The sequence below is a fragment of the Hemitrygon akajei genome, chromosome 6, assembly GCF_048418815.1.
Source record: "Hemitrygon akajei chromosome 6, sHemAka1.3, whole genome shotgun sequence".
NCBI lineage: Eukaryota > Metazoa > Chordata > Chondrichthyes > Myliobatiformes > Dasyatidae > Hemitrygon > Hemitrygon akajei.
The window spans coordinates 115006481-115032610 of NC_133129.1; the positions used below are offsets into that span (position 1 = coordinate 115006481).

The 26130-nt window shown below is 40.4% G+C and overlaps 1 protein-coding gene across 3 annotated transcripts in view; it reads right to left on the reverse strand.

Moving 5' to 3' along the window:
- The window catches only part of slc39a13 (solute carrier family 39 member 13), a 70652-nt gene that overhangs the window by 15303 nt on the left and 29219 nt on the right, over positions 1-26130 (reverse strand). For 2 of the 3 annotated variants that reach the window (XM_073049073.1, XM_073049072.1), the window contains exons 5-6: positions 564-758; positions 370-459 (exon numbers count right to left, since the gene is read on the reverse strand). In XM_073049073.1, coding sequence (XP_072905174.1) covers positions 370-459; positions 564-758 — 285 coding nt within the window. The remainder of the gene's footprint in view (positions 1-369; positions 460-563; positions 759-26130) is intronic. The other variant, XM_073049074.1, reaches the window with a different exon arrangement.

Genomic DNA, 26130 nt, shown 5'->3' on the forward strand with positions numbered 1-26130 from the left:
TAGACCAAGTTGAAGGTATTATTTAATACCATTTCATCCTAACTTATTACCCGGCTTTAGTCTAGATCTATGAGTGTCTGACTGAATGCATATGTGTCTCTAATCAACATTGCTTCCAAAAGGAATTTGAAAATATTTTGTTGTTGCATTCTGAAAGAGGAATTTGAGAGATTAAGTTTAGTTTGTTCTTTTTTTGACCAGGCCAAAGTTAATAATTAAGTAGCAAGATGAATTCAGCACTCTTCAAATTCTATAATGTGACCAGCACAACAATTATGTTGATTCACTCCCAGAACTGTGTCTAGGAGCAAACCTATAGGTAGGAACTAAGGTCTTATATTGGCAAATTAATTTCTTCTACTTACTAACCTTTCTGCTAACAAGAAAGCTGCCAGCCACTGCCAGGCCATGTGTGAAGTTATCAATACCATTAGCAATCAGGTTCAAGTATCCACTAATCTGAAGAACAGAAAGTATTGTTAAATTTTCAAAACAAAATGGAAATGCAGTCACGCAAAATTTGAGAAAACAAGTCAATCCAGCATACATCTGTGGCCCCTTACCTTTATAGCTTGAACAGGCTGAGTAAATGCCTTTAGCTGTGATGTAGTGTCATAGCAGTACCCATTTCTGATTTCAAAATAAGAATCAATGCAATGCATATTCACAGAGGAAATATTTTTTCCATTCTGAAGGCATTTTATCCCTTTATCTGTATAACAACATCTATTCTGCAATGTCTTCTGAATCTGAAGTGTCTAGAACAATAAGAAAATTCCTAATGAGCTGAGGTTTGTCTGCTGCAGGAAGTGATGAAATTTCTTTTAAAAAGTCACTTACACCCTCAGGATATTCCCAAGTGGCTTCCAGTCAATGAAATATTCTGTCTTCATATTAAGACACAACATTTATGATAGCCAAACAATACACTAATGAAAAGATAATCTATTGGTTTATAAATAATTAGTAATTTATAGCAGCATATTTAATTACTAAAGACTAAACCCAGTATGCCTTTAACACCTCAAAGACATTTCTGCAAAGTACATGGTTATAAACAGGTTTTACTTCCGTGAAAGATAAAAAGGTCCAAAATCAACTACACACGAGGAAAAATCTGTAAATCAAAGACTGTCGAATCAGTGATTTTGAAGTGTAATACATATACAACTCATTATTGTATAATGCAGAGGACATTCACTTCAATGTGGCTTGGAATGAAGTGTTTCAGTATCAGAAGGGACAAGATAGGTTGGTTTTGTTTTCCTTGGAGTGAAGGAGGCTGAGGGGGACCTAACAGACACGTACAAAATTATGAAGGGAGGAGACAAGGTAGATAGTTGGAAGCAGAGGCGGTGAACCTTTCGGAGACCATGTGTCCAAATTTGTGATATCAAAAAAATTATCTCACATGACATGGTAATTTTGAGCAGAGATAATCATTGATTAGTGAATTCGTAACAATAATTATTGATTAAAAAAATAACCATGAGTCCTGTTGTTTATTTGCATATATTTATTTCACTATTAAATATAGCAGAGAATGAAATAAATGAAGCATTTTATAAAAGCTGTTCAAAAATGATTAATACGATTTTTGAAGATATTGAAAAATAAATTTCTAAATGGTATTTTTATTGTACCTCATAATACAAGAAATGTGAGCATGAAATTATAAGCTTTGTTGCATAGGTTTAGGGGGAGCTTCTTCACTCAGAGTGGTGTGAGTGTGGAACGAGCTGCCATCTGACGTGGTAAATGCGGGCTCACTATAAGTTTTAAGAATAAATTGGATAGATACATGGATGGGAGAGGTCTGGAGGGTTATGGACTGGGTAAAAGTCAATGGGACTAGTGGAATAAAGTTTTGGCACAGGCTAGAAGGACCAAATGGCCTGTTTTCGGTGCTGTAGTGTTTTATGGTTCTATTCATAAAAGATGTAGGAAAATCAGCACACTTTACTCTCAGTTGCTGGACTAACAAAACCAACTACTTTATATCTGGCTTGTATTTGGTTGCTTTGAGAGCGATGCATATGGCCCTAGTTTCATTAGCAAGTCTTCTCCAAAAAATTAGACCTGACCAAGTTCATCACAGAAAACAATAATTCATGTGAATATTCATGGAAGCACTAAGCTACACAAAGTATTTCCCATTAATATCACTAAATATTCTGCACCCACAAGTGACAAAAGATAAAATATAAACAGAGGGAAGCCAATGCTAACTGAGCCAACCATTTAGTTGTAAAAAGAAATTGCTGCTCCATTCAGCACTAAAGGGAACTTATATGGATCTGTTTTATTTTGGGTTGGGCTTAAAGAATTGAAGGCTGGCACTGCATGCCATAGGTATGCCATCTTGATAAAAATCTTTTCCCTACAGGATGCTGAAACTAGAGAGCAGAGCAAAAAGAGATTAGAGAGCTCTGAGGCAGAACTTTTTCACTCAGCTGGTTGGAACCTGGAAGACACTGGCTGAATGGATAGTGGAGGCAGAGCCCAACACAACATTAAATTATCCAGACCAGCACTCTAATTCCCAAGCCATAGAAGGCTACAGACCAAGTGCTGATAAATAAGGAATTTGTGATTGGCAAGGATATGGTGAGAAATCAATTGTTCCCATACTGTTAGGTTCTGACTCTGTCTTAAAATTTTAACGTTTCATTACAAACAATGCTTCAGTGGTTCCCCCCACCACCCCCCAATTCTGAAAGGGAACTCCAAGCTCTTGTAATTAGAAGCTGCTTTTGATAGACTGAATCATACAAGCTGAGTTGAGTGGCATTGCTAATGGCTTTAATGGGATTGCATTTTTGTTATCTGCAGAAGTCTGTACCCCTCTCATTAGGGACTTACTGCAAAATGATCAGTTTAATATATTCTATATTGGGCTTTAATAGCTGCTTATATTTATCTCATTTCAGAGCATCAATTCCGCAGAGTAAGCTGAAGACGTAAGAGAATGCAGGTGCTGAAATCTGGAACAATAAGCGATCTGCTGGAGAAACTCAGTTCAGGTAGGAGGGAAACAGATAGTTAATGTTTTGAACTGAGGTCCTTCACTTGGATTGAAAGACTAGAACAGAGATAGTAAAAAGAGATGAGGAGGAGAGATGATACAAGAGCTGGTTATAAACTGCTTTACAATTAAGTGAAGGGAAAATAAGCTGCTTTACTGGCAAATGTGCTATTCCCTAGGCAGCTCAACAGTAGAATAAGTAGATGCAGGAATATGGAGAACTTAAGTAATACTCAAAGGTTAACCAATTCATAGAAACATAGCACAATACAGGTCATTCAGCCCACAAAGTTGTGCCAAACATGTCCCAACCTTAGAAATTACTAGGCTTACCCGCAGCCCTCTATTTTTCTAAGCTCCTTGTACCTATCCAAAAGTCTCCTAAAAGACCCTATTGTATCTGTCTCCACCACCATTGCCGGCAGCCCATTCCACACACTCACCACTCTCCGTGTAAAAAATTTACCCGACATCTCCTCTGTACCTACTCCCCAGCACCTTAAACCTGTGTCCTCTTGTGGCAACCATTTCAGCCCTGGGAAAAAGCCTCTGACTATCCACACGATCAATGCCTCTCATCATCCTATACTTCTCTATCAGGTCACCCCTCATTCTCAGTCGCTCCAAGGAGAAAAGGCTGAGTTCACTCAACCTATTCTCATAAGGCATGGTCCCCAATCCAGGCAACATCCTTGTAAATCTCCTCTGTACCCTCTCTATGTCTTCCACATCCTTACTGTAGTGAGGCGACCAGAACTGAGCACAATACTCCAAGTGGGGTCTGTCCAGGGTCCTATATGGCTGCAACATTACCTCTCGGCTCCTAAATTCAATTCCACAATTGGTGATGGCCAATACATCGTACGCCTTCTTAACCACAGAGTCAACCTGCACAGCTGCTTTGAGCGTACTATGGACTCAGACCCCAAGATCCCTCTGATCCTCCACACTGCCGTCTTACCATTAATACTATATTCTGCCATCATATTTGACCTACCAAAATGAACCACTTCACACTTATCTGGGTTGAACTCCATCTGCCACTTCTCAGCCCAGTTTTGCATCTTATCTATGTCCCGCTGTAACCTCTGACAGCCCTCCACACTATCCACACACCCTCAACCTTTGTATCATCAGCAAACTTGCTAACCCATCCTTCCACTTCCTCATCCAGGTCATTTATAAAAATCATGAAGAGTAAGGGTCCCTGAACAGATCCCTGAGGCACACCACTGGTCACCGACCTCCATGCAGAATATAACCCATCTACAACCACTCTTGGCAAGCCAGTTCTGGATCCACAAAGCAATGTCCCCTTGGATCCTATGGCTTCTTACTTTCTCAATAAGCCTTGCATGGGGTACCTTATCAAATGCCTTACTGAAATCCATACACACTACATCTACTGCTCTTCCTTCATCAATGTGCTTAGTCACATCCTCAAAAACTTCAATCAGGCTTGTAAAGCAGGACTTGCCCTTGACAAAGCCATGCTGACTATTCCTAATCATATTATACCTCTCCAAATGTTCATAAATCCTGCCTCTCAGGATCTTCAACAATTTACAGTGCTACAAATTCCTCATGTAAACATACTCCATTTGTAAGTTTAATTCTAATATTGTGGCACAGCTAAGTTAGTGAGAAAGCTCCAAGTTTGGAGCAGGCGTCAGAGTAGAGGAAGATAGAGTAGGAGAGCTTTGGCTTAACAGGGCTTCGGTGAAATTGGGTCGAGGCGAGGTAGGTTGCCTGTGTAGAATACAGACAGGAAGCATGTGTGTCAGGCCGATGGTCTGTGCTTGGTGTCAGATGTGGGATGTCTGAGAGAATCCCAGCCTCCCGGATAGCCACATCTCCATCAGGTGTGTCGACCTGCAGCTCCTTGGGGACCACTTTAGGGAACTGGAGATGGAACTCGATGACCTTCATCAGGTCAGGAAGAGTGAGAAGGTGATAAATAGAAGCTATAGGCAGGTAGTCACATCAGGGCCTTGGGAGACAGATAAGTGGGTAACAGTCAAGAGAGGGAAGGGCAGGAGTCAGATGCTAGAGAGTACCCCTGTGGCTGTCCCCTTAACAATAAGTACTCTTGTTTGAGTACTGTTGGGAGGGGACAGCCTACCTGGGGGAAGCAACAGTGGAAGCAACTCTAGCACAGAGTCTGGCCCTGTGGCTCAGAAGGGTAGGGAAAGGAAGAGAATGGCAGCAGATAGGGTATTCTATAGTTATGGGGTCAGACAGGTGATTCTGTGGACACAGGAAAGAAACACAGATGGTAGTTTGCTTCCCAGGTGCCAGGTCCAGGATGTTTCTGAAGTGGGAAGGAGAACAGCCAGAGGTTGTGGTACATATTGGTACCAATGATGTAGGTAGGAAAAGGGAGGAGGTCCTGAAAACAGACTACAGGGAGTTAGGAAGGAAGTTGAGAAGCAGGACTACAAAAGTAATAATCTCAGGATTACTGCACACATGACAGTGAGTATAGAAAAAGAGTGAGGTGGAGGATAAATGCGTGGCTGAGGGATTGGAGCAGGGTGCAGGGATTCAGATTTCTAGACCATTGGGACCTCTTTTAGGTCAGGTGTGACCTGTACAAAAAGGAAGGGTTGCACTTGAATCCAGGGGGACCAATACCCTGGTGGGGAGGATTGCTAAGGCAATTGGGGAAGAGTTTAAACTAGAATTGCTGAGGGGTGGGAACCAAACTGAAATGACAGAGGAAAGGGAGGTTGGCTCACAAATTGAGAAAGCTTGGAACAGTGCAAGAGGGAGGATAGGCAGGTGATAGAGAAGGGATGCGCTCAGACCGATGGTTTGAGATGTCTATTTTAATGCAAGGAAGTATTACAAACAAAGCGGATGAGCTTCGATACTTGGAATATTCAATACTTGGAGCTATGATGTTGTGGCTATTACAGAGACTTAGATGGCTCAGGGGCAGGAATGGTTACTTTGAGTGCCAGGCTTTAGATGTTTCAGAACGGACAGGGAGTCAAAAGAGGAGGGGGCATAGCACTGTTGATCAGAGCTAGTGTCACAGCTGCAGAAAATGAGTAAGTCATGGAGGGATCATCTATGGAGTCTCTGTAGGTGGAAGTTAGGAACAGGAAGGAGTCTATAACTCAACTGGGTGTTTTTTATTTTATAGACCACTCAATAGTAACAGGGACATGTAGGAGCAGATTGGGAGACAGATTCTGGCAAGGTGTAATAATAACAGGGTTGTTATGGTGGGAGATTTTAATTTCCCAAATATCGATTGGCATATCCCTGGAGTGAGGGGTTTAGATGGGGTGGTGTTTGTTAGGAGTGTTCAGGAAGGTTCCCTGACACAATATGTAAATAAGCCTACAAGAGGAGAGGCTGTACTTGATCTGGTATTGGGAAATGAACCTGGTCAGGTGTCAGATCTCTCAATGGGAGAGCATTTTGGAGGTAGTGATTGCAATTCTATCTCCTTTACCATAGCATTGGAGAGGGATAGAAAAGTGTTTAATTGGAGTAAGGGGAAATATGCTCAGGCAGGGACTTGGAAGCATAAATTGGAAACAGATGTTCTCAGGGAAACGTATGGAAGAAATGTGGCAAATGTTCAGGAGATATTTGCATGGAGTTCTGCATAGGTACGTTCCAATGAGACAAGGATAGTAGGGTACAGGAACCGTGATGTACAAAGACTGTTGCAAATCTAGTCAAGAAGAGCTTATGAAAGATTCAAAAAACTAGGTAATGATAGAGAACAAGAAAATTATAAGGCCAGCAGGAAGGAGTTTAAGAATGAAATTAGGAGCCAGAGGGGCCATGAGAAGGCCTTGGCGAGTAGGATTAAGGAAAACCCCAAGGCATTCTACAAGTATGTGAACAGCAAGAGGATAAGACACAAGAGGACCAATCAAGTGTGACAATGGAAAAGTGTGTATGGAACCGGAGGAGGTAGCAGAGGTACTTAATGAGTACTTTGCTTCAGTATTCACTACGGAAAAGGATTTTGGTGATTGTAGGGATGAGCTTGAGCTTGTAGATATTAAGAACAAGGATGTGCTGGAGATTGTGGAAAGCATCAAGTTGGGCAAGTCACTGGAACCAGATGAGATGTACCCCAGGCTACTGTGGGAGGTGAGGGAGGAGATCGCCGAATCTCTGGCGATGATCTTTGCATCATCAATGGGGATGGAAGAGGTTCTGGAGAATTGGAGGGTTGCGGATGTTGTTCTATTATTCAAGAAAGGGAGCAGAGATAGCTCAGGAAATTATAGATCAGTGAGCCTTTCTTAGTGGTTGGTAATTTGATGGAGAAGATCCTCAGAGGCAGGATTTATGAACATTTGGAGAGCTATAATATGATTAGGAATAGTCAGCATGGCTTTATCAAAGGCATGTCATGCCTTATGAGCCTAATTGAAGTTTTTGAGGATGTGACTGAACACACTGATGAAGGTAGAGCAGTAGATGTAGTGTATATAGATTTCAGCAAGGCATCTGATAAGGTACCCCATGCAAGGCTTATTGAGAAAGTAAGAAGGCATGGGATCCAAGGGGACATTACTTTGTGGATCCAGAACTGGCTTGCCCACAGAAGGCAAAGAGTGGTTGTAGACGGGTCTTATTCTGCATGGAGGTCAGTCACCAGTGATGTGCCTCAGGGATCTGTTCTGGGACCCGTACTCTTTGTGATTTTTATAAACGACCTGGATGAGGAAGTGGAGGGATGGGTTAGTAAACTTACTTATGACAAAGGTTGGGGGTGTTGTGGGTAGTATGGAGGGCTGTCAAAGGTTACAGCGGGACATCGATTGGATGCAAAATTGGGCTAAGAAGCGGCAGATGGAGTTTTACCCAGGTAAGTGTGACCATTTTGGTAGGTCAAATATGACGGCAAAATATAACATTAATGGTAAGACTCTTGGCAGTGTGGAGGATCAGAGGGATCTTGGGGTCCAAGTCCATAGGACACTCAAAGCTACTGCACAGGCTGACAGTGCTGTTAAGAAGGCATACAGTGCATTGGCCTTCAATTGTGGGATTGAGTCTAGGAGCCGAGAGATATTGCTGCAGCTATATAGGACCCTGGTGAAACCCCACTTAGATTACTGTGCACAGTTCTGGTCACCTCACTACAGGAAGTGGAAACTATAGAAAGGGTGCAGAGCAGATTTACAAGGATGTTGCCTGGATTGGGGAGCATTCCTTATGAGAATAAGTTGAGTGAACTCGGCCTTTTCTCCTTGGAGCGACAGAGGATGAGAGGTAACCCGATACAGGTGTACAAGATAATGAGAGGCATTGATCGTGTGGATAGTTAGAAGCTTTTTCCCCCAGGGCTGAAATGGCTAACACGAGAGGGCACAGTTTTAAGGTGCTTGGAAGTAGGTACAGAGGAGATGTCAGGAGTAAGTTTTTTTTAAGAAAACGCAGAGAGTGGTGAGTGCGTGGAATTGGCTGCTGGCGTCAGTGGTGGAGGCGGATACGATAGGGTCTTTTAAGAGACTCCTGGATAGGTACATTGAGCTTAGAAAAATAGAGGGCTATAGGTAACCCAAGGTAATTTCAAAGGTAAGGACATGTTCCGCACAGTTTTGTGGGCCAAAGGGCCTGTATTGTGCTGTAGATTTTCTATGTTTCTGTGTTCCACCAGGAATTTTGAGGCTACTGACATCAATGTGATATCTAGCATCTGCATTCAAGAAAGCAATATGTATTGTCAAGTATGAAAGGCAATATAAACTAGAGGGCATAATTCTGAAAACAATGTATGAACAGAGAATGTGTAGAACAGGGACACAATGAACTGGAAATGCTACAATTGGAGCAAAAAAACCCTCAATTTTTGAAGGAACTCCATGCATGAAGCAACATCTGCGGCACTAAAGGAATAGTGAACGTTTGAAGTTGGCAGCCCATACTCCAAGTGAAATAGCTTGTATAAGGAGCTGAATGGGAGTGATGAAGCAGTGGCTGGAAGGAGATAGATGGGACCAATTGATATGGAGGAGGATGGGTAGATGAGCCAAGTCTAGTGGTGACGGGGAGGGAATGATGTATGGAGTTGAGAGACAGTGGCTGACAGGTGGTAGGTAGAAATATAAGGAAAAGCAGCAAGATGGAATTAGGGTTAGAATGATTTCAAGATGCAGAATACATTAAGGAGTATGGGAAAGAGGGAGATTTGGTTTTGAAGTAGAGTATACATAGTATGACATAGTAGGTTTGAAAGCCTCTCCTATTTTCCCCCATGTATTTTACACATTGTAACTTGACAAAGGATACTAATTTTAACTAGCCCATCTTTGGGATTCACAGTTGCTATATTAAATGCAGACCAAATGGAATAACTTTGTGCTGACAGTTCAGTCAGCAAGTAAATGGTCAATTTTACCTGTAATAGGCCAGCTCGAAAAAGGTTCTGAAACCTGATATGGAACATAGTGATATTGACTGTTATGGGCTTGGAGTACTGGCAGAACTGGCTATTGAGCTGGAGAACATGAACTAGAACAAGTACAAGTGAACTTTAACATACCAAACAAAAAAATCAATTGAGATATTCAATTCCGTCTACTACATTTAAATTTGCTGAATTTGAATAATATCACTTACTTGGAAAAACAGCTGCCATCATCAGTGCTGAGAGATGTTAACTATGCAATTGGATTTCTGCCAGTACTGATGAATAAAGCAGTGCTCCTTCAAGATTCAATACTCTTCAAGACTTAATTAATTTAATATCAGAACTTAATTAAAAGAATGATCACTGATTTGGATTATTGAAATAAACAGTCCAAACTACAGCAGTGCACAATTCTGTTGGATTAACATAGAAGATTTCTGGATGCCATACCTGTCTAATTTTCTCATAGAACTTTTGGATCTAAATCAGAATTTGGATCAAAATATAGGTTTCTTGAAAATGTGTCTTGAATGCTCATCAGTGAATGGGCGATTGGTACATTTCAGCACATCTTTGCAACAGCTATGGCAAAGGCCATGAGAACCTGTACTATCAAAATCAATTTAAAACTACCCCCCCCCCCCCCAAAAAAAAACATGAGTATGTTTATACCACAACTTGTCTGTGGAGTGGGATCACGGAGAGTGGATGGCCTATCAGGGCACAGCAGCTGCAGCCAGGTCAGTGGCACTGTATCTGGCTCTGAAGCTCAGCAGGGATAAGTAAAATCAGGCAGAGCAATAATGGTAGGAGAATCAATAGTTAGGGAGACGGACAGGAGATTCCGTGGGTGCGAAAGAGACGCCAGGATGGTGCATTGCTTCTCATGTTCTAGGGTCCAGAATGTCTTGGAGCTGATGCTGAATATTCTCAAGAGGGAGGGTGAGCACATTGGCACCAATGACATTAGTAGAAAGGGTGAAAAGATCCAGTGCAGTGAGTACAGGGAGTCGGGGAAGAGGCTGGAGAGCAGGACCTACAAGATACTAATATCTGGATTACTCAGTGCCATGTGGTAGCAAGAGCAGGAATTGTATGATAGTATAGACGAATGACTGTCAGAGTAACTGGTGTAGCAGGTAAGAGGGAGTGATAGACCTAAACTGGAGGGGAACCAATATCCTGACCAGGAGGTTCACTAGCGCTATAGAAGAGTTTAAATTAGTTTGTCAAGGGGATGGGAACCTAGAATCAGGTTTGAAAGTGGAGGGATGGAGAGAAAGGCTGATGCCAGGGCCAGTAAAAACTGGCAAGAACAAAGTAGTAGATCTGATGGGACAGAGAAAGTTTGAAGAGTGTGTATTTTAATGCTAGGAGTATCATGGGTAAAGATGATGAACTTAAGAGCATGGAGCAGTACATGGAACTATGATGTTGTGGCCATTACAGAGACTTGGTGAGAGAAGGCCACAAATTGGTTCTTAACGTCCCAGGGTTTCCATCTTTAAGAAAAGAGAGAGGGAGGTAAAAGAGGTAGGGGGAGTTTTACTATTAACCAGGGACAAGATCACAGCAGCGCTCAGAGGGTACTCATCCACTGAGTCTATGTGGTTAGAACCCAAAAGTAGGAAGGGTGCAATCACTCTGATTTAAGAGGGCTCTGTAGTACAATCCCATCACCAAGGAACAGATATGCAGACAGATTAAGGAAAGGTAAAAACAGTAGGGTTGTTGTCATGGGCAATTTCAACTTCTCTAATAAACTGGGATCTTCTTAATGCAAGAGGTTTAGATGGCACAGAATTTGTTGGATGCATCCAGGAGGGTTTCTCAAATCAATATGTCCAACAAGAAGAGGGGCTGTATTGGTCCTGGTGTTGATTAATTAGCCTGGTGAGGTGATTGATCTTTCAGTAGCTTATCAGTTAGGGAACAGTGACCATGATTCCTCAAGTTTTAAGATACTGTAGCAGTAGGTAAGGATAATTATGGACCTTGCAGGAAAGTATTCAATTGGAGCAGGGCAAATTACAAGAGCATTAGGCAAAAACTAGGGAAAGTTGATTGGGTACAGTTTCTTTTGGGCAATTCCACACCCAGCATGTGGAAGGTGTGGAGACTAACTGCACCAAGTACAGAACAGGTACGTACTAGTCAGAAGGAAGGACAAGGATGGCCAAGTAACAGAACCTTGGATGTCGAGAGGGGTGATGAATTTAGTCAAGAAGAAAAAGAATAAGTATGTAGAGCTTAGAAAGCTAGAATCAAACAGAGCCCTTGATGATTATAAAGTCGTCAAAAAAATCTCAAGAATGGAATTAGGAAAGCCAGGATAGGTCATAAAAAGTCCTTGGCAAGTAGGATAAAAGAGAATCCCAATGGATTCTATACATACATCAAGAGCAAGAGGATAACTCGAGAGAGGTAGGACCACTCAAGGATAAAGTTTGGGGGGGTGGGGGGAAGAAGAAGAGAGAACATTTGTTTGGATGCAAACGATGTTGATGAAGTCTTTAATGAATACTTTACATAGGAGAAGGAGATTATTGCTGAGCATATTGATATGCTAGGGCATTCTGAGGTAAAGGAGGTAATGTTGGGCTCTTAAAGACCATCAAGGTGGACGTCCCCACAGCCTGATAGGTGGTAACCCATATTATTGAGAGAAGTAAAAGAGATTGCTGGGTCCTTGATTGATATTTTTGTGGCCTCTCCAGCCAAAGAATGTTTCAAAGGACTGGCAAGTAGCTAATGTTGTTCCATTATTCAAGAAGGGAAGCAGGGATAATCCTGTAAACTACAGATCAGTGAGTCTCACTTCAGAAGTAGGGAAGTTACTGGAAAGGATTCTTAGGGATAGGATTTATGAGCACTTGGAAAACCATGGCCTAATTTGGGAAAGCCAGCATGGCTTTGTGTGGGGCAAGTCATATCTTACTAACTTCATTGAGATTTTGATGAGGTAACTAAGGTAAATGACAAAGGTAGAGCTGTGTATGCTGTCCACATATATTTTAATAAGGCATTGATAAGGTCCCTCAAGGGAGTCTCATCCAGAAGATTAAGATGCATGGGATCCATGGTGAATTGACAATTTGTATTCAGAACTGTTTGCCATAAGAACTCAAGAGTAGTGGTTGAAGAGATTTACTTTAGCTGGAGGTCTGTGATTATTGGTGTGCTGCAGGGATCTGGACTGGTACTTCTGTTTGTGATGTATATAAATAACCTGAATGAAAATGTAGATGGGTGGGTTAGTAAGCTTGCAGATAATGCAAAGATTTGTAGTATTGTGGATATTGTTGACGATTGGAAAAGAATACAACGGGATATAAATCACTTGTAGATATGGGTGGAGAAATGGCAATGCAGTTTAACCTGACCAAATGTGAGGAGTTGCACATTGGTAGGTCAAATGTAAAGAGACAGTACACTGTAAATAGTGAGATCCTTAACAATGTCGATGAGCAGAGGGATATCGGGGTCCAAGTTCACAGCTCCCTGAAAGTGGCTACACAGCTTGACAGGGTGGTAAAGAAATCATGTTTATTCTGGCATCCTTTTCAGCCCTGAAGAAGGGTCTCAGTCCAAAACGTCAACTGTTTATTCACTTCCATAAATGCTGCCTGACCTGCTGTGTTCCTCCAGCATTTTGTGTTGCTATTATATGCTTGCCTTTATTAGTCGAGGTATGGAGTTCAAAAGTCAGAAAGTTACTTTGCAGATTTATAAAACTCTAGCCAGTCTGCATCTGGAATATTGCATATAGTTCTGGTTGCCCAATTACAGGAAGGATGTTACGGCTCTGGAGAGGCTGAAGAAGAGGTTTACAAGGATGTTGCCTGGATTAGAGGATGTGTGCTATAACAAGAGGTTGGACAAACTTGGGTTGTTTTCTCTGGAGCAGCGGAGGCTGATAGAGGTTTATTATGAGACAGAGTAGACAGACAGAATCTTTCCCAGGGCTGAATTGAAATCTTTAATACCATAGGGCATGCATTTCCTATGGGAGGGAGTAATTTCAAATGAAGTGTGAGGGGCACACACACTCTCACACACAGAGGTGGATGCCTGAAATGTGTTGTCTGGTTGGTGGTAGAGGAAGATACTTTAGGGACTTTTAGATAGATACATTAGAGAAATTTAGATAGGCATATTAATGCGAGGAAAATGGTAGGATATGGACATTGTGTAGGTATAAGAATTTTGTTAGCCATATGACTATTAATTTAAATAGTTTGACACAACAGGGTTTGTTCCTCGGCTGTTCTGTTCTATGTTCTATTTTCTATATCAAAAAACCGTGCTCAGTGCCAACAAGAAAACAAACTACAAACTTCTCAAAGTTGTGTACATGGCCAAACAAAGCTGTAAACTTTTGTGTTCACTTACCTCTCTTACTAGTTATTAGAGATCTCTAGGCAACAATGATCCATTTCCTTAGAAATCTAGATTAGTGGTTAACAGTAAGAGGCTGACTGGGACAAACCAGAGCATAGCAAATTGCTTGGTATCACTGTGGGTGTCTCATACCCATACTACACTGAATAGCTATATTTGGATAACTTCCCTCTGGACTGCATTTGTGATCCCCCCACCCCCCAGAGCTATTTTTTTGCTCTGTGTACTTGTTCCACGATTTCTCTCTCTCTGACTTCTTGGATCATGCTTGAGGCAACTCTTCAAGCACCTTTAGTGCTTCTCTTCAAACATTTCCTTATTTGCACTATCCTTAATTTAGGGTTCCTTTCTTTTTCTTTTAACCATACTGTGATATCTTTATTTTAGGAATTGATCTGTTTGTTTCTCTTGGCTATGGTTTTTTTTTGGAGCTCTGCACTCATTGCCCAGTTACCCAGGTATTATACATGTTACTCATATACTCAAAGTTCAACACCATGGAAACGGGTCCATCAGCACACGAAGTCCACAGCAATCATCAAACACACATATTTACAATTATGCATTTTATTCTCCACATATTCCCTCCCCAAATTTAAAAGCCATTCAAACACTGGGGGCAATTAACCACCCACCTACACGACTTTGGGAGCTGGGAGGAAACTGGAGGACTTGGAGGAAGCTCACATGGTCAGGCAGAATGTGCAAGCTCCACACAGACAGCACCTTAGATCAGGAGTAAGCCAGTAGCACTACTTCTACAATTGTGCCATCCTGTTTTGCAAACATCAACTGGGCAAAGAAGAAAGTGACCATGAATTGAATGTGCAGATAGTTATTAATGAATATGATATAGTTGGGATCACAGAGACATGGCTCCAGGGTGACCAAGGATGGGAGCTCAACATCCAGGGATATTCAATATTCAGGAGGGATAGACAGGAAAGAAAAGGAGGTGGGGTAGCATTGCTGGTTAGAGAGGAGATTAACGCAATAGAAAGGAAGGACATTAGCCTGGAGGATGCGGAATCGATATGGGCAGAGCTGCATAACACTAAGGGGCAGAAAACGCAAGTGGGAGTTGTGTACAGGCCACCTAACAGTAGTAGTGAGGTTGGGGATGGCATTAAACAGGAAATTAGAAATGCTTGCATAAAGGAACCGTAGTTATAATAGGTGACTTCAATCTACATATAGATTGGGTGAACCAAATTGGTAAGGGTGCTGAGGAAGAGGATTTCTTGGAATGTATGTGGGATGGTTTTCTGAACCAACATGTCGAGGAACCAACTAGAGAGCAGGCCATTCTAGATTGGGTATTCAGCAATGAGGAAGGGTTAGTTAGCAATCTTGTCGTGCGAGGCCTCTTGGGTAAGAGTGACCATAATATGGTGGAATTCTTCATTAAGATGGAGAGTGACATAGTTAATTCAGAAACAAAGGTTCTGAACTTAAAAAAGGGTAACTTTGAAGGTATGAGACGTGAATTAGCTAAGATAGACTGGCAAATGATACTTAAAGGGTTGACAGTGGATATGCAATGGCAAGCATTTAAATATCGCATGGATGAACTACAACAATTGTTCATCCCAGTTTGGCAAAAGAATAAACCAGGGAAGGTAGTGCATCCGTGGCTGACAAGGGAAATTAGGGATAGTATCAAGTCCAAAGAAGAAACATATAAATTAGCAAAAAAAAGCAGCACACCTGAGGACTGTGAGGAATTCAGAGTCCAGCAGAGGAGGACAAAGGGCTTAATTAGGAAAGGGAAAAAAGATTATGAGAGAAAGCTGGCAGGGAACATAAAAACTGACTGTAAAAGCTTTTATAGATACGTGAAAAGAAAAAGATTGGTCAAGACAAACGTAGGTCCTTTACAGTCAGAAACAGATGAATTGATCATAGGGAACAAAGACATGGCAGACCAATTGAATAACTACTTTGGTTCTGTCTTCACTAAGGAGGACATAAATAATCTTCCGGAAATAGTAAGGGACCGAGGGTCTAGTGAGATGGAGGAACTGAGGGAAATACATGTTAGTAGGGAAGTGGTGTTAGGTAAATTGAAGGGATTAAAGGCAGATAAATCCCCAGGGCCAGATGGTCTGCATCCCAGAATGCTTAAGGAAGTAGCCCAGGAAATAGTGGATGCATTAGTGATAATTTTTCAAAACTCCTTAGATTCTGGATTAGTTCCTGAGGATTGGAGGGTGGCTAATGTAACCCCACTTTTTAAAAAAGGAGGGAGAGAGAAACCTGGGAATTATAGACCGGTTAGTCTGACATCGGTGGTGGGAAAATGCTAGAGTTGTTTATCAAAGATGTGATAACAGCACATTTGGAAAGAGGTGAAATCATCGGACAAAGTCAGCATGGATTTGTGAAAGGAAAATCATGTCTGACGAATCTTATAGAATTTTTTGAAGATGTAACTAGTAGAGTGGATAGGGGAGAGCCAATGGATGTGGTATATTTAGATTTTCTAAAGGCTTTTGACAAGGTCCCACACAGGAGATTAGTGTGCAAACTTAAAGCACACGGTATTGGGGGTGTGGTATTGATGTGGATAGAGAATTGGTTGGCAGACAGGAAGCAAAGAGTGGGAATAAACGGAACCTTTTCAGAATGGCAGGCAGTAACTAGTGGGGTACCGCAAGGCTCAGTGCTGGGACCCCAGTTGTTTACAATATATATTAATGATTTAGACGAGGGAATTAAATACAGCATCTCCAAGTTTGCGGATGACACGAAGCTGGGCGGCGGTGTTAGCTGTGAGGAGGATGCTAAGAAGATGCAGGGTGACTTGGATAGGTTAGGTGAGTGGGCAAATTCATGGCAGATGCAATTTAATGTGGATAAATGTGAGGTTATCCACTTTGGTTGCAAGAACAGGGAAACAGACTATTATCTGAACGGTGGCCGATTAGGAAAAGGGGAGATGCAATGAGACCTGGGTGTCATTGTACTCCAGTCACTGAAGGTGGGCATGCAGGTACAGCAGGCGGCGAAAAAGGCAAATGGGATGTTGGCATTCATAGCAAAAGGATTTGAGGCAGGACTTTCATATGAAGAAAGACTGGATCGACTAGGCTCATACTCACTGCAATTTGGAAGATTGAGGGGGGATCTTATTGAAACGTATAAAATTCTAAAGGGATTGGTCAGGCTAGATGCAGGAAGATTGTTTCCAATGTTGGGGAAGTCCAGAATGAGGGGTCACAGTTTAAGGATGAAGGGGAAGCCTTTTAGGACTGAGATGAGGAAAAACTTCTTCACACAGAGAGTGGTGAATCTGTGGAATTCTCTGCCACAGGAAACAGTTGAGGCCAGTTCATTGGCTATATTTAAGAGGAAGTTAGATGTGGCCCTTGTGGCTAAAGGGATCGGGGGTATGGAGAGAAAGCAGGTACAGGGTTCTGAGTTGGATGATCAGCCATGATCATACTGAATGGCGGTGCAGGCATGAAGGGCCGAATGGCCTACTCCTGCACCTATTTTCTATGTTTCTATAATGTGTTACTCCCATCCTGCCAATGTGGCTGTATCAGAATCAGATTTGTTATCACTTACAATTTTAGAGTCATAAAAAAGTACAGCACAGAAACAAGCTCTTTGGCCCATCTAATCTGTGCCAAACCATTTAAACTGCCTACTCCCATCAACCTACACCAGAGCCCTCCTTACTCCCATCATCCATGTACCTATCCAAACTTCTCTTAAAACATTGAAATTGAGCTTGAATGCACCAATAGTGCTGGTAGCTTGTTCCACACTCTCACAACCCTCTGAGTAAAGAAGTTTTCCCTTGTGCTCCCATTAAACTTTTCACCTTTCACCCTTAACCCATGACCTCTGGCTGTAGCTCCACCCAACCTCAGTGGAAAATGCCTGCTTGCATTTATCCTATCTATACCCCTCATAATTTTGTATACCCCTATCAAATAATCTCTCAATCTTATAGATTCCAAGGAATAAGGTCCTAACCTATTCAAAGTTCCTTATAACTCTGATCCTCCAGACTTGGCAGCCCCTTGGCTTCTCCCATAAAGCCAATCCAGTTTACTACCTCATATTGAATGCCAAGTGATTGAACCTTTTTGACCAGCTTCCCATTTGGGACCTTGTCAAATGCCTTGCCTTCATCCACTTTCCTGGTAATTTCTCAAAAAATAAGATTGGTTAGACTTGACCTAGCACACACAAAGCCAGGAGGATTATCTTTAATTAGCCTATGTCTATCCAAATACTCATATATCCAGTCCCTCAGAATACCTTCCAATAACTTTCCCACTACTGATATCAGACTCACCAGCCTATAATTTCCTGGTTTATTTTTAGAGCCTTTCTTAAACAGCGGAACATTGGCTATCCTCCAATCCTCTGTCACCAAGAATGATTTAAATATCTCTTCTAGGGCCCCGGAAATTTTTGCACAGTACATCCCACAATGTCTGAGGGAAACCCTAATTTGCCTCAGGACAGTAAACACCTTCTGCATTGTAATCTGTATCGGGTGCATGACATTGCTGCTGCTTTGCCTCATTTCTGTAGATTCTGTCTCCTGAGTAAATACAGATCCAAAAAACGTTCATTTAAAATTTTCTCCATTTCTTTTGGCTCCACAGAGATTAACTTTTTGATCTTCCAAAGGACCAACTCTGTTCCTTGCAATCCTTTTGCTCTTAACATATCCGTAGAATCCCTTCGGATTCTTCTTCACCTTGTCTGCTAGGGTAATCTCATGCCTTCTTTTAGCCCTCCTGATTTCTTTAGGTGTTCTCTTGCATTTCATATCCTCCATAAGATCCATATTTGTCCCTACCATATCAATACCTGCTAAGTACATTTTTGTTTTCTTACCCAGGGCCTTAATATCATTTGAAAGTCAGAGTTCTTTACACTTGTTATCTTTGCCTTTTATTCTGACAGGCACACACAAATTTTGTACTCTCAATATTTTACTTTTGAAGGCCTCCCACTTACCAAGAACACCTTTGCCAAAAAACACTTGTCCCAATCCACACTTGCCAAATTATTTCTGATACCATCAAAATTGGTCTTTCTCCAATTTAGAATCTCAACCTACAGACCAGACTTATCTTTTGGCATATTTACTTTGAAGCTAATGGCAACGTGATCACTAGAAGCAAAGTGTTCCCCTACACAAGCCTCTGTCACCTGCCCTGTCTCATTATCTAACAGCAGATCAAGTATCATACAGTCTCTTGTCAGGACTTCTACATACTGATGAAGGACTCTTTCCTGAAAATATCTGACAAACTCAATTCCATCCAGTCCTTTTACAGTATGGGATTCCCAGTCAATACATGTGAAGTTAAAACCACCTACCAGAACAACCTTGTTTCTTGCAATAGTCTGATCTCTTTACAAATTTGTTCCTCTAAATCCCTCAGACTGCTGGGTGGTCTGTAATATACTGTAGCCCCATTAACGTAATCATTCCTTTTTTATTTCTCAGTTCCACCCATAATGCCTCACTAGATGAGTTCTCCAGTGTCCTGAGTATTACCGTGACATTTTCCCTGACTAGTAATGTCAGCCCTTCTCGTTTAATCCTTACTGCTTTGTCACATCTAAAATAACGAAACCCTGGAATATTGAACTGCCAGTCCCGTCCCTCCTGTAATTAAGTCTACATCATAATTCCAGGTGTCGGTCCATCCCAAGCTCATCTGCCTTTCCTACTATACTTCTTGCATTGAAATATGCGCAGCTCAGGACACTAGTCGCACCATGCTCAATTTTTTGACTCCTGTCTTTGTCTGAGGTCTTACCAACATCTGTCTCCTCAACCTCTCCACTAACTGTTCTGGCATTCTGGTTCCCATCCCCCTGCAACTCTCATCTAAACCCCACCATGTAGCACTATCAAACCTTCCCATTAGATATCAGTCCTCTTCCAGTTCAGGTGCAAACTGTCTCTTCCGTACAGGTCCCACCTTCCAATGATAACCAAAACTCTTATATCTGCCCCCCCCCCCCCCCAACATCAAACTTTAGCCACATGTTAAACTGTATGACCTTCCTATTTCTGGCCTCACTAGTACGTAGCACGCGTAGCAATTGTGAGATAACAAACCTGGAGGACCTGCCTTTCAACTTAGCACACAGCTCCCTTTGCAGAACCTTGTCACTCTTCCTCCTTATGTCATTAGTACCTACAGGGACCACGTCCTCTGGCTGTTCACCCTCCCACTGAAGAATGTTGAGGACGCGATCTGAGATATTCTGGATCCTGGCACCTGGGACACAACATCCCAACCAGGAATCTCATTTTCATCTACAGAACCTCCTTTCTGTTCCCCAACTAACAAAACCTCTATTATCACAGCTTGCCTCCTCTCTGCCTTCCCTTCTGAGTCACCGAGTCAGACTCAGTGTCAGAGATCTGACTGCTGTGACTTTCCTCTGCTAGGTCCTTAACTCTTTCATAAGAAACAGGAGCAGGAATAGGCCATCTGGCTCGTCAAGCCTGCTCTGTCATTCATTAAGGTCATGGTTGATCTGACCATGGACTCCTCTCCACCTACCTGCGTTTTCCCCATAACCCTTAATTTCCGTACTATGCAAAAATCTATCCAACCTTATATTAAATATATTTACTGAGGTAGCCTCCACTGCTTCATTGGGGGACAGAGAATTCCACAGATTCACCACTCTCTGGAAAAAGCAGATCCTCATCTATATCCTAAATTTATTCTCCCGAATTTTGAGGCTATGTTCCCTAGTTCTAGTCTCACCTACCAGTGGAAACAACATTCCTGCCTCTATCTTATCTATCCCTTTCATAATGTTATATGCGCACAGTACTCCAGATGTGGCCTCACCAGTACCCTGTACAGTTGCAGCATAACCTCCCTGCTCTTAAATTCAATTCCTCTAGCAATGAAGGCCAACATTCTATTTGCCTTCTCGATAGCCTGCTGCACCTGCAAACCAACCTTTTGCGATTCAGGTACAAGCACTCCCAAGTCCCTCTGCACAGCAACATGCTGCAATCTTTTACCATTTAAATAATAATCTGATCTTCCATTTTTCCTCCCAAAGTGGATGACCTTGCATTTACCAACATCGTACTCTATCTGCCAGACCCTTGCCCACTCACTTAACCTATCTATATTTCTCTGCAGACTCTCCATATCCTCTGCACAATTTGCTTTTCCACTCAATTTAGTGTCATCAGCAAACTTAGATACTCACTCAGTCCCCGCTTCCAGATCATTAATGTATATCATGAACGGTTGCGGGCCTAGCACCGATCCCTGCGGCACCACCGCTCACCACTGATTGCCAACCAGAGAAACACCCATGTATCCCAACTTTCTGCTTTCTATTGGTTAACTAATCCTCTATCCATGCTAATACATCACCCCCAACTCTATGCATCCTTATCTTATGTATAAGCCTTTTATGTGGCACCTTATAGATCACCTTCTGGAAATCCAAGTAAATAATGTCCATCTATTCCCCTCTATCCATTGCACTCATATCCTCAAAGAACTCCAGAAAGTTTGTCAAAAAGGACCTGCCTTTGCTGAATCCATGCTGTGGTCTGCTTGATGGATCTATTTCTTTCCAGATGCCTATTTCTTCTTTAATGATAGCTTCAAACATTTTCCCAACCACAGATGTTAAACTAACTGGCCTATAGTTACATGCCTTTATCCTACATCCTTTTTTGAACAGTGGTGTGACATTCATCTTCTTCCAATCCACTGGGACCTGTCCAGACTCCAGAGAATTTTGGCAAATTATCGCCAAAGCCTCGACTATAACCTTTGCTATTTCTTTCAGTACCCTGGGATGCATTCCATCAGGATCAGGGGACTTGTCTAGCTTCAGGCTCACAAGTTTGCTCAGCATTACCCCTTTAGTGATAGCTATTGTATTGAGGTCCTCACCTCTCCTCGCATCCATATCATCTCTGTTTGGCATGTTAGGCATGTCCTCCACCGTGAAAACCAACACAAAATAGTGATTCAAAGCCTTGGCCATTTCATTACCCAATATCAATTCTTCCTTCTTGTCCTCCAAGGGACCTATGTTCACTTTAGCCACCTTTTTCTGCTTTATATAATTATAAAAACTTTTACTATCTGCTTTTGTATTTTGTGCTAGTTTATTTTCATAATCTGATTTCCTTTTCTTTACTGCTCGATTAGTGGTAAGTTCTCCCAATCTTTCAGTTTCCCACTACTCTTGCTGACTTCATATACATGAGCTTTTAGTTTGATGCTTTCCTATATTTCCTTAGTTATCCATGGCTGGCTCTCCCCACCCTTTTAACTGGAATATACTTTTATTGAGCACAACATATTTTTTGTTGAAAAGTCTCTTTGAAAGTCTTCCACTGTTTCTCAACTGTCCCAGCATATAGCCTGCATTCCCAGTCACCCCTATCCAACCCTCCCTCATCCCATTGTGGTCTCCCTTGTTTAGGCATAATACACTGGTTTTAGATGGAACTATTGTACTCTTCAATTGCATGAGAAATCATTTGCATGAGAAACTCAATCATACTGTGATCACTCTTTCTAAGAGGAACCCTAACTATAAGATTGCTAATTTTATCTGTCTCATTGTACAGGACCAGATCCAAGAGAGCATGCTCCCTTATAGGCTCAGTTCAAGAAAGTGAACACGTATGCATTCTATGAAGTCCTGCTCAAGACTGCCTCGACCAACTTGATTCACCCAATCTATGTACAAGTTAAAGTCCCCACGATCACTGCTGTTCCATTCTTACATGCCTCAGATATTTCTCAGTTTATTGCCTGTGCCACTGTAATGTTATTCAGTGGCCTGTAGACAACTCACACCAGTGATTTTATTTCCCTTTTTATTCCTAATCTCTACCCAGATGGATTCAACATTCTGCTCCTTAGATCTTATATTGTCTCTCACCATTGCCCTGATCTCATCTTTAATTAAGAGCAGTACCCCACCTCCCTTACCTTCCTGCCTATCCTTCTACATTACCTGATATCCTTGGATATTTAATCCCAATCCTCTCCACCCTGCAACCACATTTTTTTTTAAACTTTTTTTATTGTTTTCAAATAGTTACAGAATAAATGTGTATGAGAGAAAAAAATGTTACCCAGCCCCCCTCCCCTTAACCCCTCCCCCCAACATCCCTGTTAAAAAAAAAGAGAGAAAAAAAAAAGGAATGCCTGGATATTGGAGGGTCCCCACACGCTCCACGGAGTTCGTAATAACTTTAGTGTATGCATTTATTTCTTTCCCCAAGTAACCAATTATTTCATCTTCGGAGCACCTATATATTTAATCCTGTCTTTTGTAAATAAGGGCACCAAATTTTCAAAAATGTTTCATATTTATCTCTTAAATTGTAAGTGATTTTTTCAAGTGGAATACAGCCATAAATTTCGTTCTTCCAACGATCTATACTTAGATATGTATCCGATTTCCAAGTCACTGCAATAGCTTTTTTGGCTACTGCCAATGCAATTTTTATAAATTCTTTCTGATATTTATTCAATCTGGATATCGGTTTTATCCCTTCAATATTACCTAGTAAAAGTAATATTGGGTTGTGTGGAAGTTGTATTCCAATGATTTGTTCCAATAAAACTCTTAAATTTGTCCAAAAAGGTTGAATTTTAGAGCAAGACCAAGTAGAATGTAAAAAAGTACCAATTTCTTGGTTACATCGAAAACACTGATCAGATAGATTTGGGTTTAATTTGTTTATTTTTTGTGGTGTAATATATAGTTGATGTAAAAAATTGTATTGCACTAATCTTAATCGAACGTTTATTGTATTTGTCATACTCTCAAGACATAGTCTTGACCAGTTTTTTTCTTCAATTTTGATATTCAAATCACTTTCCCATTTTTGTCTTGACTTATGGACTCCTTGTTTAATTGCCTGTTTTTGAATCAAATTATACATACAAGAGATAAATTTTTTAATCTTTCCTTTTTGAATTAAAGTTTCTATTTCATTGGGTTTCGGTAGTAACATTGTTTGACCTAGCTTTTCTCTTAAATAAGCCCTTAGTTGAAAGTAACAAAAAAGAGTGTTGTTTGATACTTTATATTTATTCTTTAATTGATCAAATGACATTAATATACCTCCTTCAAAACAATCTCCTATATATCTAATCCCTTTTTGAAACCAATTATATAAAAGTTGATTATCCATTGTAAAAGGAATAAGTCTATTTTGGATTAAAGATCTCTTTGCTAATAAGGATTTCTTTGTCTCATCGTCAACATTTATCTTATTCCATAAATCAATCAAATGTTTTAATATTCTTTCTTTTCCCGTATCCATTTAGATTCCCATTTATATATAAAGTCTTCTGGTATGTTTTCTCCTATTTTATCTAGTTCTATTCTGATCCACGCCGGTTTGTCTTTCTCAAAAAAGGATGCAATAAATCTAAGTTGATTTGCTTTATAATAATTCTTAAAATTTGGAAGTTGTAACCCTCCTAGCTCAAATTTCCATGTCAATTTTTCCAACGATATTCTTGACATCTTACCTTTCCAAAGAAACTTCCTCACATATTTATTCAGCTCTTGAAAAAACTTCTGGGGTAATTGTATTGGTAGTGATTGAAATAAGTATTGTAATCTAGGGAATATATTCATTTTTATGGTATTTACTCTACCTACTAATGTTATTGGTAATACCATCCATTTATCAAGATCTTCTTGAATTTTTTTCAATAGTGGTAAATAATTTAATTTGTATATGTTCTTTATATCATTATCGACTCTTATACCTAAATATTTTATACCATTTGCCGGCCATCTAAACTGGGTTATTGATCGACATTGATTATAGTCTCCTTTAGTAAGAGGTAAAATTTCACTTTTATCCCAATTTATTTTGTAACCTGATACTTTCCCATATTCTTCTAATCTATAGGATAATTTACGCAACGATTGCAATGGGTTTGTTAGATAAAGTAGAACATCATCAGCAAATAAGTTGATCTTGTATTCTTCCTGGTTAACTCTAAAACCCTTAATATCTGGGTCCATTCTGATCAATTCAGCTAATGGCTCTATCGCCAACACAAATAAAGCAGGTGATAATGGACAACCTTGCCTAGTTGACCTTGTTAACTGAAATGGTGTTGAAATTTGACCATTTGTCACTACTTTAGCTTTGGGATTAGTATTTAAGGTTTTAATCCATTTTATAAAGGATACTCCTAATCCGTATTTTTCCAATACCTTAAATAAAAAATCCCACTCCAATCTATCAAATGCTTTTTCTGCATCTAAAGCAACTGCCACGCTCATTTCCTCCCTCTTCTGTGCTAAATGAATTATACTAAATAAGCGAGTTACATTATCTGCTGATTGTCTATTTTTAATAAATCCTGTTTGATCCATATGTACTAATTTTGGTAAGCATTTAGATAATCTATTAGATAAGATTTTTGCTATTATTTTATAATCAGTATTTAATAAAGAAATCGGTCTATATGATGATGGCTTTAAAGGATCTCTATCTTTTTTTGGCAATACTATTAAAATGGCTGTCGAAAAGGATTCTGGAAGTTTATGCGTTCTTTCCGCTTGGCGTATTAACTCCATAAGAGGAGGAATTAATAAATCTTTAAACTTTTTAAGAATTCAGGCGGAAAACCATCTTCTCCTGGAGATTTATTACTTTGAAGTGATCCTAGGGCTTCTTCAACCTCTTTCAATGTAAAAGGCATATCTAATCCCTTCTGTTCTTCCGTATTTAATTTTGGAAGAGTTATTTGTGATAGAAACCTTTCTATCTTGACATTGTCATTTTGTGATTCTGATTTGTACAACTCAGAGTAAAAATTCTTAAAAGCTTCATTAATTTCTAAAGGTTTATAAGTAATTTTATTTACTCTTGTTCGAATTGCATTTATTGTTTTAGAAGTCTGGTCTGTTTTTAGCTGCCATGCAAGAACCTTATGTGATCTTTCACCTAGTTCATAATATCTTTGTTTAGTTCTCATAATTGCTTTTTCCGTTCGATATGTTTGGAGCGTATTATATTTTAACTTCTTGTTAATGAGTTGTCTTCGTTTTTCTTCTGTCATATTTCTTTGGGATTCTTTTTCTAATTTTGTAATCTCTTTTTCCAATTGATCTATTTCTATCATATATTCCTTCTTAATTTTAGAAGTATAACTTATTATCTGACCTCTCAAGTATGCCTTCATTGCTTCCCACACTATAAATTTATCATCAACTGAATGTGAATTTATATCTAAAAAGAACTGAATCTGTTTTTTCATAAAATCACAAAAGTCTTGACGTTTTAATAATATTG